Source organism: Mauremys reevesii, linkage group 1, assembly GCF_016161935.1.
Source record: "Mauremys reevesii isolate NIE-2019 linkage group 1, ASM1616193v1, whole genome shotgun sequence".
Taxonomy (NCBI): Eukaryota; Metazoa; Chordata; order Testudines; family Geoemydidae; genus Mauremys; species Mauremys reevesii.
In genome coordinates this window covers 44446131-44460100 of record NC_052623.1, presented here as the reverse complement: position 1 = coordinate 44460100, position 13970 = coordinate 44446131, and the positions used below count along the sequence as shown (strand labels likewise).

Here is a 13970-nt window from a genome sequence, read left to right as displayed (position 1 = left end):
TAAGTTACTGAGAATCTACCCTTTTACTAGTTTAAACTTGCATGTGACCCATGCTCCATGTGACAGAGTAGGGCAAAAAATATCATTAATGAAGATATTGAACAAAACCGGCCCCAGGTTTTGTTCAATATCCAACCACCCAGGGTCTCTGCCAGTCTGACCTGGGGGAAAATCCCTTCCTGACCTCAAATATGGGAGTCAGTTGGATCCTGAGCATTTTGGCAAGACTCAACAGCCAGACTCCCAGAAAAAATTCTCTGTAGTAACTCAGAGCCCTTCCCATCTAGTGTCCCATGACTGGTCATTGGGGATATTTGCTACTAGAAGTCACAAATCGGCTATATACCATTGTAGGCAGTCTCGTCATACCATCCCCATCATAAACTTATAAAGCTCAATCTTGACGCCAGTTAGGTTTTTTGCCCCCCACTGCTCGTTTTGGAAGGCTGTTCCAGAACTTCCTTCTGATGGTTAGAAACCTTCATCTAATCTCAAGCCTGAATGTGTTGATGGCCAATTTCTATCCATCTGTTTTTTTGTCAACATTGATACTTAACTTAAATAACTCCTCCTACTCCCTGGTATTTATACTTTTGATGTATTTATAGAAACATGGGAGACCAGAAATGCACAGAGTATTCCAGCTGAGGTTTCACCAGTGCCTTGTATAATGGTACTAACACTTCCCTGTCTCTACTGGGAATATCCCGCCTGATGCATTTTAGGATTGCATTATTCTTTTTCATAGCCACATCGACGGCTCATAGTCATCCTGTGATCAACCAATACACTCAGGTCTTTCTCCTCTTTGTCGCTTCCAATTGATAAGTCCCCAGTTTATAGGAAAAAAAAATTCTTGTTGTTAGTCTCTAAGTGTATGACCTTGCACTTTGCACTATTAAATTTCATCCCATTTCTGTTACTCCAGTTTTCAAGATCATCCAGTTCTTGTATGATATGTTCTTAAGGTAAATTATCTTAGGAAATATGTTCCTAAGATATTTTATCTTAAGAACGTATTTCCAATACATATATATACAACTTTGTACAAATACCTGCACATAAATCACACAATATTCATGACCAGCATGTCACTAGCTTTCATAAAAGATCTTACTTGATGCTCTTAATTTGATTACTTATTCTTTGGGGTTCAGATCCCCCATTCTTCCGATGGGGTGGATGGACCCTGTTTCTCACACCTCACTACTTAGGTTAACATCCATTATCTCCCGTTCTGCTTCTGGGTCAAACAAGCCCCAGTGGTTTTTGGTGGAGTTTTTTTTTCTTGATCTGGAATTGGGAATTCTTCTACACAGTCTGTCTGATTCTACTGGTTTGGAACATCAGCTGAGACTGAGTCAAGCCCAAAATGGGTTTTGGTAGCTTTGTCTTCAGATGTCCTAGGTCTGATGTTATCACAACTTTCCAGTTTATTGGACCTTCGTTTTCAGACTGGAGTAAGAATCCACTTGAACCTTAGTCTTACCAGGTTCTTGCTCAATTTTGGATTGCTGATATGCTTGATGAGGATGTTTTTTAAAAAGTTCATTAAGCACCTCTCTTTTAAAAAAAAAAATTATCTATTGCACTTTGCTGAGAGTTCTAACAAGCTCCCTGAGTTGTGGTTTCAGCTTCCACCTTCCATGCTTAGGCAACAGTTCTCATATGGTACATGTCCAAGAGTTTGAAGGAGCTGTGTTAAGTCTGATATTAAAGATATTAACAATCTGGGAAGAGTGGTGAGCAGCGAGGTAACATTGTGCAGATTGCAAGTTATTTAGGTTATTCATGTCCAGAGAAGACTTTGAGGAACATCATGGGGATTTAACCAAGCTAGGTAAATAGGCAACAAGATGGCAGAAGAAATTCAAAGTTGGTAAGTGCTAAGTAATGCACGCTGGGAGGAAAATTTTAACTACTCACACTTTACAGTGTTCTAAATTAACTGTATTGACTTGGGAAAGGGATCTGGGCATCATGTTGGCAGCTCAGTGAAGACCTCTGCTTAGTGTACAGCTGTAGTCAAAAAGCAAAGAGAAACGGAATAGGAAATATGAGAAAAATAAGTCGTTATATAAATTTATGGTGAGGCCTCATCTGAAATACTGCACCTCATCTCGAATGTTGCAGAATTAAAATGAGTTCTGAAGTGCATTGAGAATGATTTAGGGGCATGGAAAAACTCACATGAAGAGGTATTGAAAAGGCAGATTGTTTAATTTATACACTTTCAACATATTTCCTCTAATTAATGGTATAGATAAGGTATATCGAGAGCTTATATTCTTTCATAGCACAAGAAGGCGGCAAGGGAGGGGACATTCAGTGAAATTGAAAGTTGCAAATTCAGAACCAATAAAAGGGAATGATTTTTCACGCTGTGTAATTAGTCTATGGAATTCATTGCCACAGGATGTTGTGGAGACCAAGAACTTCTTTGTATTAGGAAAGGACTGCATATTTATATGAACAAGAGTATCCAGAGTTGTAGTTAATGGGGAACATGATGATGAACTAAAAGAGTACTGTGAGGGAGATAAAATCTCAGGTTTTAAATCATTGTAATGGTTCTGATAGGGTGGATTTGATTTAAATCAAGTTGATTTAAATAATTTAAATCACTAGTCAGGAAGACTTGATTTAATCATGGATTTCTACATAAAAATGCATTTTTGTTTTTTATAACCTCAATACATATTCTTCACAATTCAGAGATAGATGTAGGTTTCATTTTTAGAAGGTATTCACTATACATTTTTAAAGTGATTTATTTTGAAAACTTTTCAGATTAGTTTTACAGCTATATCAGAAAATGAATGATTGGTTATTTCATTTACCAAAGGTAATTGAAGCAGATATTTAGGAAGTCATTGGAGGTGAACTATCTCCAATCCAACATTAATATTTGGAGGATTTTCTTGACATGCTGAATTAGAAGGAGAACATCATTAGACTGACATTTAAATTGTTTTATTTAACTAAAACAACAATGTTATGTATTCTGGATTTTTTTTCTTCAGCAGAAAACATGATATTTTAACAAAACAAGCATATGAATTTTTGAATTTAGTTAAACATTCAAGTTTTTTAAAATCAGGTTTGTTTTTGTTAAAATTGCTTTTAACTAAAGTAGTTCAATTTAATTTTTTTTTTAATATTTACTGTGTCAGCCAGGTCAACATGAGAAACTTAAAATATTGACTTCTGCAGCTAACTCAGTCGTCTTCACCTTCATTTTCCTGTTTGTTCATAATCTGGAAAAAGAAAAACAAGCTTTCCTGCTTTTTTAGGGCCCAAATGATTTCTCAATTTGGAATGAATTAGTCCAAAGGAAGAAAATTATTCTTTCTGCACTGGCAGAAGAAGCTACTGCTATTAAAAGTGAGATTATCACTTCAACAGTCTCTGAATCCAAGTGCTTAAGTGACTTCCACCACTTCACTGGTGTGACTTTCTTTAAAACATCATCAGAAAACATATTTCTTGAATGTTTTTTATTCCCAAACTGGGTCTCTCTTACGGCTTGCTGCCATGATAGTGAGAGAATGGTACGGTAGATCTCAAATCAGTGAAGGCTACACTCAGAAAGACCTCAAGACTTCTGGAATATGCTGCTCAAACAGTTTCACCTTTTTGTTTCTACTGCCTGTCCCTCCCTTCTCACATTTATCTCCAGACTTCTCCTGGTCCAGATCTATTCTGCCCCCAACAATCTTCTATTCATTGAACTTTTTGAAACTTTGCACTTTTAGAGAGAGGGGAGGGATTGACTCTGCATACACAAATTTGCAGAGGGAGAATAGGGTTAAGGTCTGTTATTTCTCACCTCTATGTATGATTTATTTATTTTAAAACATTTTTGATAACAAGCATGTTATCTCTGGACACACAAATGCACGTTTGAGAACTGCAAAACTAAGCATCTCTGAAGGTATCTTCTAGTCTGAGCACTGAGTCCCATTGGGTAGATACAAAGATTAACCTGAATAATCTATACAGAAACCCTTGGAACTCCATAAGATTGGGTCCCTAATCCATGAACTATTGGAACTCATTTACAAAACTTCTTAAACGTTACATGAATATATTGTCTCATACTATAGAATTAGAATTTATAATCCCTATTCCATGATACATTATAGCTCAAAGATGATATCTTAATTAAAACTATCTTTAGATAGGTTTTTCCTCAAAGTATTTTATCAAAAAATTCCGATTTTAAATTAAAAAATCTGATTTTTATTCTTTTTTAAAAATCATTGATTTTTATCCACCGTGGGTAGTGAACATTTTGCTGTGTGTATTTCACTGTTGACAATGGAACACTTGTAACCACTGAAGTCAATAGAATAATTAAGGGTCTTATATAATATCTAACTTTTTGCAGATCTCATGAGGCGCCAGGAAGAACTGAGACGTTTGGAAGAACTTAGAAATCAAGAGCTACAGAAACGCAAGCAAATACAATTGAGGTATTTTGTTTTATTTTTGTATTGATCCGGCAGCGTGCTGGACATTCTAAATATGTAACTGATATTTTAGGTCTAGTGAATGAATGTAGGTATTCTAGTTTATAGGGACATTATGAAATCTAGTGCAAGCAGTTTTTTTTTTAAGGAATGCAAGAATAATGCTTCTCTGCAGGTGCAGAAGACTATAAATATATGATGTTTGAACCCAGATGTACTTAAAAATAAACAGAATATGAAATAGAGGGCTTACACCAATTAGAAAGTGGTATGTTTAATAATTCTGTGGGTTTATTATTTCTTATGGTCAGCTGTGTTCAGTCTAAAGAGCATAGGATTATATTAGTTTGTTTTCTACATTCCTTGTGCCAGTTTCTTTTAAGATCTATTTTTACAAACGTGGATGATATTTTATTAATGTACTAAGATTCAATAAAATTGGAGAAGGGGCTTAGTTACTTGAATTGAGTTCACCAATGCCTTTGGAATAACTCTTTTCTGATGCGCCTATTGCTTATTTTTGCATTTCAAAATAATTTACTGCAGTGAAATATGTACCAGAATGCAAAAAAACAAATTGCAGGAGTTATTGATAAATTGTAGTTTTTAACGTTGTTAAAAAAAAAAAAAAATTATCCGTTACCCAGGCTTAAACTATCATAACCATGGAAAGCCGAGAACACACCTATAATACTGTTAGGTATATACCAGGTGTGTGCCAAAATACTTCAGTGAAATGTCAAAGCCCAAAAGGTGGAGTGGAGGACTAGTAGTAAAAATGTTCTTATAGCTTAAATCATTATATAGCATCAGAAGTTTTTTTTAATTAACTTGAAATTCATTCACTTTAGCCCTAAAAGTCTATTCAAACACATGTATGAAGAGGTCATGAAAATAATTTACACAAGTTTATGAATAATTTTAGACATGAAGAAGAACATCGACGTCGTGAAGAAGAGATGCTACGGCAGAGAGAACAGGAAGAACTGAGACGACAGCAGGAAGGAGGATTTAAGCCAAATTTCTTGGACAATGTAAGTAGAATTCTATTATATTAGAATCTGAAGTGCAGAAGAAGCTTTGGTTCTTTTCCTGTATTTTCAAGAATGACCAGATTGAAATGTCTTCCTCTCTTGGCTACTTGTACTACTTTCCTGTGAATGCTCTTATTTCTGTAGCAGAGACTCCAGTGATCAATAGTCTGGTCTCATTTTATCCCCCATGATTTTGCTTAGGGTACGTATTGACAGTGCACTTATTCCTCCAAGTCAGTTATTCAGAATTTTAACTAAGTGAAGATTTCTAGATATTCATATATTTTGTACATTCAGGAAGTATTCTCCTGTATAATCCCACAGTCTAAACACACTACCACTATTTTCCAAGGTCAGATGACAGTGTTTCCCTTATGAATGGAAATGCATATAATAATAGCAAAGGCCATGTCTACATCGAGAGTTGCACTGGTTTTATTAAAGGCATTAATTTTAAATCATTTAAGTTTAAAGTGGTGCAAACCCCTGTGTGAACACTCTTATTTTACTTTGGGTGGTTTATTTTTGTTTAGATTAAGTCTGTTAGGGAAAATAAGCCACTTTTAAACAGAAATAAGAGTGTTTACACAGTGGCTTGCATAGTTTAACTAAAAATTGGTAAAAGTTTATAGACAAATCCTAAGATTACAGCCCATCTTGATTCTGTCACTGTGGGTGGAAAAAGGAGACTCTTTTCTAAATTAGTCCTAAAGATAACCTGCAATAAAAAATGGGCATATATCCCTTTTCATGAACTGGGTTAGGTGGCCTAGTGGTTAGCGCATTGGTGTCACCACCCAGTGGGTAGGTCTTACAGTTCAGGCCCTCTTTTAATTAGAGGTGCAGTGAGGTGGGCACATGGCTTGGATTCCTCTTGTAATAGAGGCTATAGTAGGGGGCCTGGGCCTACCCACTCCACTGGGCTCCAACCGAGGGGCCCTAGGAGAGTCAATAGCATGTAGCCCACAAAGGTGCCCTCCAAGTTACCTTTTGTGGGTCACTTCCTACCTTCTGCGCCCCCCCGTCCAATATAAAGTGAAAAGAAAAGGCAACCAAACTATCATCCCTAGCAGGGCTCTGCACACAGTCTTATTCCCTTTAGGAGTCTTCTCCAGCTCCCTTGTCAGGAGCCTTCAGAATAGGTCTGTCTGCCTCCCTCCTGAGCTGTGTTGTTTCCTTTTCAATCCTTTCTCTAGTTGGAGCATGCTCTGGAGGGGTGTGGAAATCTGGGCCCAGTCCTGTCTTTTTACCCCTTCTGGCCCAGTATGGCGTTTGTGTACTCCATCACATTTGGAAGATACTGATATCTGGAGTGCTAGTGAAATGATGACATCATGAGAGAGGGAGAGTTTTAGACTCTTAGGTCTGGTCTATGGACAGTTATTGTACTGATCTTTCAGTTGGGTGAGGGGTGACTTTTTTCTACAGAAATAGTTAAATCAGTACAACACCTAGTGTGGACACAGTTGTAATGTTAAGTTATAGCTTTTGGGAAGGGGAATAAGGTATGCACATATAAATCATTTTTATGCCGATATATCTGCATCTGCATTATGGGGCTTGTGCCACTTTAAATATCCAGTATATGTAAAGCAGTACAATTTATGTATAGACAAGGCCTTAGCTTTGGGTTGTTTTTAGCACATTGCTAATTGATTTAAAATTTGGAGAAATAATATCATTGTTAAATATTCAGCACCATCACACTAGCTATTAAGGTTGAAGAGAACCTAACATGCATGTTCTGAGACATCCCAGGAGGTTCTTTAGCAAAACTATACAAAACCATGTTTGCTATTCCAAGCGGAACCCCGTTTTTTCACTTTTTCCCCCAGGGTGGTGGTGGTAGGAACGGAGCAAAAAAAGGCATGGGTTATAGTTTTCTGTGTCGCATTGACAAGTGCTGTTAGAGGTTTTGGCCAGATCTATATTTGATTACACCTCTCTAAAAAGCTTGCTGCAGAAAATATTTCAGATTTTTGCCTTCATTTCTGTATGTGCTTGCATTGTGAAAAAGAAAATGCGTAAGCATTATGCATGGTTTTTTCTTTTGGGTGAGGGAAGCGATAGAAGAAAAGGAGATTTCAGAAGTCTGGAAGGTTAAAATATTGCTATTGCCCCTTTGTGTGTAGTTTTTAATGTAGGGTTACATAGGATTTATGTATTATAAAACTTACATAATTATATTTAAATATAGGGATTAAGTATTTTATGATTAATCTTGAGACTGTACTTGAAATGCCAAATTTTACTCTTTAGTTCACACTAGTGTCTAAAGACTTATAGCATATAATCTTTTACATACAGCATGTGTTTTACCTATCATCTTTAAGGCTGTATGAATGTGAATGTCAGATCCTGTCATTTCACTGAAATTTGACCCTCTGTTAAAGCTGATGTCCTGAACAAACACACAAATATAGCATGAGAAGGGAAAAGGGATGGTTTAAGTGGAAAGTATTTTGATTTCTGTTGTTAATTTATGCTGCTTCACACATTGAAATGGTCAGAATGCCTTTTTTGCGGAGCAAAGTGATGGTGTACTTACCATAAACTCTTTTTGGAGAAACTTTTATAAATGTTCCATTGAGTTCCACTCTGAGTAATTTGTGATCACCTGAAACAGTGCTGCTGCAGGAAATTGTATGTATATTTTGTAATAGTCATACAAGTATGAATCTACTAAAACTGGTATGAGTTATACTAAAAATGGTTGCACATGAATTTATTTATTTTAAATTGGGATATGTCATGTGAACTTGAAATGGCAGATTCCAAATACTACTAGTTAACTATCTCGTGGTTTTCAGGTCAGGTTTAATGATTCTAGTATTATAGTGATAAGTTGGCTTTCATTCCAATAGCATTTTTAAAGCTGTGCAAAAATTAAAAGACAGTAATTACATGATTATGGAACTTTTCCTCTAACAGTGGTTTCTAATGGAAGGAATCCATATTATACTTACACAACTTTTACTTTTGAATGTAGCAGATGAAACCAATTTCATATATGTACATTACAGCACATCTATAGATAACTATAACAGTAATTTTAAAGTGTGAACGAGAGCTTCTTTATTAAAAGCATCTGGTTTTGGAGTAAATCAGAAAGATGAACAACTAATTTCAGGATATTGAGAAGTGGTGTATCTAATGAATTTCTGCCATCAGATTAATGAATAGGATTTTTTTCTATGATCATATTCCCTTTTATTTATCAGTTTCTAGCTCAGACTTGTTGATTGTAAGCAGACTTGATCTGCTAATTTGTCTTAGCATTAGACTGCCGTTTTATCAATATTGAGAATGATTACTTCTGTATTTGATGCCTAAAACTTTGATTGTTGTCTGAAACAGTAATTTCTATAATATATGCATATATTCATGGATGGTTTTCACTGTATCCAATCTTTACCAGCAAGCTCTAATTATGGCATGTTTCTTTAATCCTTAGAAGATCATACACTCTAATATCACTTTTGTATATGGAAAGAAATTAGTAATTGTTTCTAATACTTGTTTTTGTTTCTTAAAAGCTTTGAAAATATAAGCTTCCTTCACTTATATCCTATCCTTTTCACTGTTCAGTTTTAAAGAAGGACCTAAATGGTAAGTGTAATAATTACTAGAATTGGAACCCTTCATGCAAGGATCTTATATCAGGCTATCTTCATTCATTAAGGCTACTTTCCATATCTTTAATTATTTTTTAACTCTCTTAAACTTTGATTTTCAATATGTTTGACTAATTTTGAAAAGAGCACTTTGAAAAGAGTTTGATTGCAATTTTTTAATATACTCTACTAATTGCATTTGATTCAGTTACTAGTCAGTGTTTCTCAGTTTTATTTTTAACTGACAAAAATATAAGCCAAACAACAAAATTTTCTAATTTAAGCTGTTTTAAGTCTTTGAAAGGTTGATTTGGCCTGCTTCCTCAAAGAAGTAATATTGAATTTACAAAATTAGGAATCTGCTTGCTCTCTGGCTTAATGGACGACCTTTTCCGAGGGATGTCTAAGGATTTTCTTCGGTAATTAGTGTTACCTGTAATGCAGCAAGAGTTACCCGTAAATCCCTTTTTTAATACAATTTAGGATTCTGTTTTCTTAATGTTTAAAGGTTGGCACTCAGAATTTTGCCTTTATAGCTCAAAGATCACTATATAAATTCTATACAATTTTCAGTTGTCAAATTTTGTTCTAATTTAATTTAGAAATTATCTTTTTCCTACTTAATCTCTTCAGATAACTGTCACTTTGCATAAATACTGTTCCTTGCTAGAAGGGGAACTTGTCTACAGTGGATAACAAATGCAGCATTTTATTTACTAGCCACATAAATATTTGCTTTTTAATGTGATATTTTTTACACTCGAGCACAAATAACTTCAAAAGTTATACTTAGTAAAGCTATTCAAATTGCATAATATTTAAAACCACTCCATTGGATGCTAAAGTGAATGTTATGTGCATGTGTATCAAAATCATTTCCCCAAATGTTCGTTTCAGTGCTTAGAATCTGTTCTTTTAATTCACTTTCCTCATTTGGGTGGGAGACATGGAGATCATCATTCTCAACCAGTACTAACAAAAATATTGAGCTTTCTGGGCAGGTCTACCAAAAATAGGCAGAAAATGCAGGAATTGTGTTCTCAGAGATATGGTTCTGCAGCAGCAACATAAAGTGTATATATAATAAGATCAAATGGAGTATTGTAACCTGATAAAACACTAGTTACAAGGATTGAACAGTGCCATCACACTTAAGATCTATGTACTGATCTTTAAAAGAGGAAATCATGGCATAGACTTCGGTGTTTTTGAAAATTTTACCCCAAGTTCCGTTTTCAAATTGACAGGCATTTAACCGAAGTGTCATAGAAAGTCAATGAGATTTAGGCTCCTAAGTCATTTACTCTTCTAAGAATTTTACCCCTTGGTCTTTTAAAAAATTGTTAATTGTAGCTGTTTAGTTGACTTCCCATTTGTTTTCTTACCTGAACAGTGGGGCTTCTACCTATGTTCCATAGGCTTCAGAGTAAGGAGTCTGCCACAGCAGAGGTTGCTTGAATAGAAGGGTCTCTAGTAGCTTCAGAATGCAGAAGCCCTAAAAGAGCTGGGAGCAGAACAGAGAAAAAGATCTTATAGTGCATTCCTCTCCTGTTCCTCCCTCCCCCACAAACAAATGGTGGTGAGTGTTTTTTAAGGAATTTTTCCTTCCAGCTCCATTCCAAAACTGAGAGTAGGGAAAGAACTTGTTTCCCTATTTCTTTTCTCTCTTGAAGGTGCTGCTGTTGTGGCTGGCCCTGTCTCATGCTGATGTACAAATATGTACCAGTAATATGCATGAGTTCTACTTGTGATGAGATAGAAAAGCAAAGGGTCAGTTGAGGGCCTCTAAATATGAAAACCAGGGTTGGTCAGTTACACACCCTGGCCCTTATTTAAAAAAAAAAAAAAAAGACAGGAATAGAACTGCACTTTAATCATTCTGATTTCCTTGTACATCTAAAGGCTGTGCTAACTTTGAGAATTTTGAATGCAGGATTGGGCACTTGTGATAAAACTAATATTCTTTTCTTTTCTTAACCTTTTGTTGTCTTTTGAAGAAATTGTTTCTTGTGCCACATAAATTCTTTAAGTAAACAAGATCAACTGAATATGTCTGTTCAAACCAGTGTCTGACAGCGAGCCGTCTACTATCAATAAATGCCAATTAGTTTCTATAATAATTTGGTCAACTTAGTGTGCTTTTTAGACCCTGACTCATCCCAGTAGTCCATGAATATAGTGTCTGTTCCTCAGCATTTTATTGAAGTGTTTCACTTAGAAATTTTCTCTTCATTGTAATCCAGTATACATACGAATGCATGTAATAGATTCATAGATTGTAGGGCTGGAAGGGACCTCAAGAGGTCACAGAGTCCAGTCCCCTGCCCTCATGGCAGGACCAAATGCTGTCTAGACCATCCCTGATAGACATTTATGTAACCTACTCTTAAATATCTCCAGAGATGGAGATTCCGCAACCTCCCTAGGCAGTTTATTCCAGTGTTTAACCACCCTGACAGTTGGGAACTTTTTCTTAATGTCCAACCTAAACCTCCCTTGCTGCAGTTTAAGCCCGTTGCTTCTTGCTCTATCCTTAGAGGCTAAGATGAACAAGTTTTCTCCTTCCTCCTTATGACACCCTTTTAGATAACTGAAAAGATACCAATAAGTTGTTTGTTTGACACCTTAATAGCTTTTATGGGTCTTTTAATGTAAAACTGGGTTCTGAAAAGACAAATTTGACTAAATGAAACTGATAAAACTAAATGAACAAAAGTCATGACTGTGATACGTCCCTGCTGTGGCTTTTTATTCAGCGGTGGATCAAGTTATTTCTCGTAATAAAGTCCTGTAGGTTGGGGGTAGGGCAAATGTTGTTTTTAAATGTGTGGCATATTTCTGCATTTCTTTGTAACTATGTTAAATTGGTTTGGCAATACCATTAAAAAGTTTTCTTTCAAAAAATGGTGGTGATGCATGCTGTAGGGAAATCACTTACTTTTTTTCGCCCTTACACTTCCTCCATGCGCAAAACTCCCACTGAAATATATACTGCAGCCCGTAGATGGAAATGGATGCAATTCTGCAACAGCTATTAAACAAACATTAAGAATTCATCAGCTTTATTTTCAGAAACAAAGCATCTGTTTTCAGACTACAAAATAATTAAAAAGTCTGTAAATGGTGCAGGTATTGCATTTTCTTACAGTAGGAAAGAACACTGCATGCATAGTGCAGATCCCACTTGTTACAGCAAAATGTCTATTTGTGTTTAGCCATGTTTATAAAACATTTTATATTTTTCATATATATATTTTGTTTAGCAAAGCTATATGAAAGTTGTCTTCCAGTTTTGCGGGGAGCTACTGTATTAATGAAAATAAACATTTTTTGAGTATTAGTGTGGGAGGGTACTGTCTGAAATTCTTAACCTGTTTCTCTCCTTTTCTCATTGTTTCTGCAGTGGGAGGGGTATAAAGCAGGTAGAGTCACCACCCAGCTACATGGAAAAGCTGCATGTTCATAGAGAGAGCCTGCTTTTATTAACAAAAATGTAATTGCAAAATAACACTATGAACTCCAGTCTGAGCCTTTTCTTTAGAACTGGGTGCTTCTGAAGTTCCTATCACCAGGCCCTGTCTGTTGTGGACTCTGTTCCCCTCTGCCAAAGGTTTATTCCCACATTCCATATATTCAAGATGGAGTCAATAATTAGCCTGCAATTTCTTACAGGTTTCCCACACCTGCTAAGATCAGTGGTTCCAAAACTTTACTGGTTGATATACCTCCTTATTTAAAATAAATAAATAAATAAATAAATAAATTTTTTGAAGGACCACATGCAATATTATTCCTTTTGTGCAAATTTATTTTTGGCCTTAATAGGTTTACTTGAATATTCACAAACTCATAATTAAATACATTTTTTAATTTGGCTGGTGGAGATCTGCCTGGGACAAAAATTAGAAAAGAAGGGAGGTTAGCTGTGGGGGGAGTTTGGGTGGGAGAGTTAGAGGACAGTTGGTCAGGAATTTTTTGACAATTTTTTGTTGGAAAAGGCTAGTTTGTTGAAATTGAAATTTTGCAGGAACCCACTTGCTTTGACAAAACTTCTGTTGGAAAAAAGTTTCTGGTAAAAACCAGACTCTCACCCATCCCTGAATAGCTTGGTGGTCAGGGCACTCTCCTGGGATGTGGGAGACACTGGTTCAGTTCCCTGCTCTGCCTAGTTTAGATTAGTGCCTTTAACACCAGGCTATTGGCTATTCTGGGATTGTCTCTCTTTTGTTTGTTTTTGTGAAAAACTTCAAAAGCTTTAATTTTTGTCCTGATGCACAATGGGAGAATTTTTTGAAGTCAGAGGTTAGACTGAGTGTAGTTATTTTGGTTGTAGTGCAGGGAAGGCTCTGATGGTGGGTATGTGGGGGAGTGCAAGGAGGGCTAAGAAGGGAGGAGCAGAGAGGTGGTGGTGGGGGATGCTTTACCTGGGAATCAGGCAGCTTCAGCTCCTATCACCCTTGTTCCTGGTTCCCATCAAGTTCTTTGAACCAGAGATTTCTGCCAATTCCACTGCAGCCCTAGGCTTCTGTAGAGAGTTTCCCACATATTTCCTCTTGCCTTGGTCCCTGGACTCACAATTCTTTCCTCTTGGTTAAGGGATTCCATAGCCCTCCTTCACTGGACTGTCAGGATTCAAGCAGGTTTCTCTAGCCCACCAGTATCTAAATTACAGCCTTTTCCACAGAACCTCCCTTGGTCCTTGGACTGACACACTTTGTCCTCTTTGTCTCAGGCCCCAACACTTGTCCTCTCTGGCAGGAATTGCCAAACTTACTGACCCTCCGAGTCACATACAATAATCTTCAGAAGTTGGAGAGCTGCAAGACACGCACAGCCTGTCCCACTGGGCG

At 36.4% G+C, this 13970-nt stretch overlaps 1 protein-coding gene across 2 annotated transcripts in view; it reads left to right on the top strand.

Annotated features, from left to right (window-relative positions):
* PSPC1 (paraspeckle component 1) overlaps nt 1–13970 on the top strand; it is a 104861-nt gene that overhangs the window by 15714 nt on the left and 75177 nt on the right. For both annotated transcript variants that reach the window (XR_005592945.1, XM_039520933.1), the window contains exons 5-6: nt 4391–4475; nt 5398–5506. Coding sequence is in view for 1 of the 2 variants with exons in the window: in XM_039520933.1 (XP_039376867.1) it covers nt 4391–4475; nt 5398–5506 (194 nt within the window). In the remaining variant the exon portion in view is untranslated. The remainder of the gene's footprint in view (nt 1–4390; nt 4476–5397; nt 5507–13970) is intronic.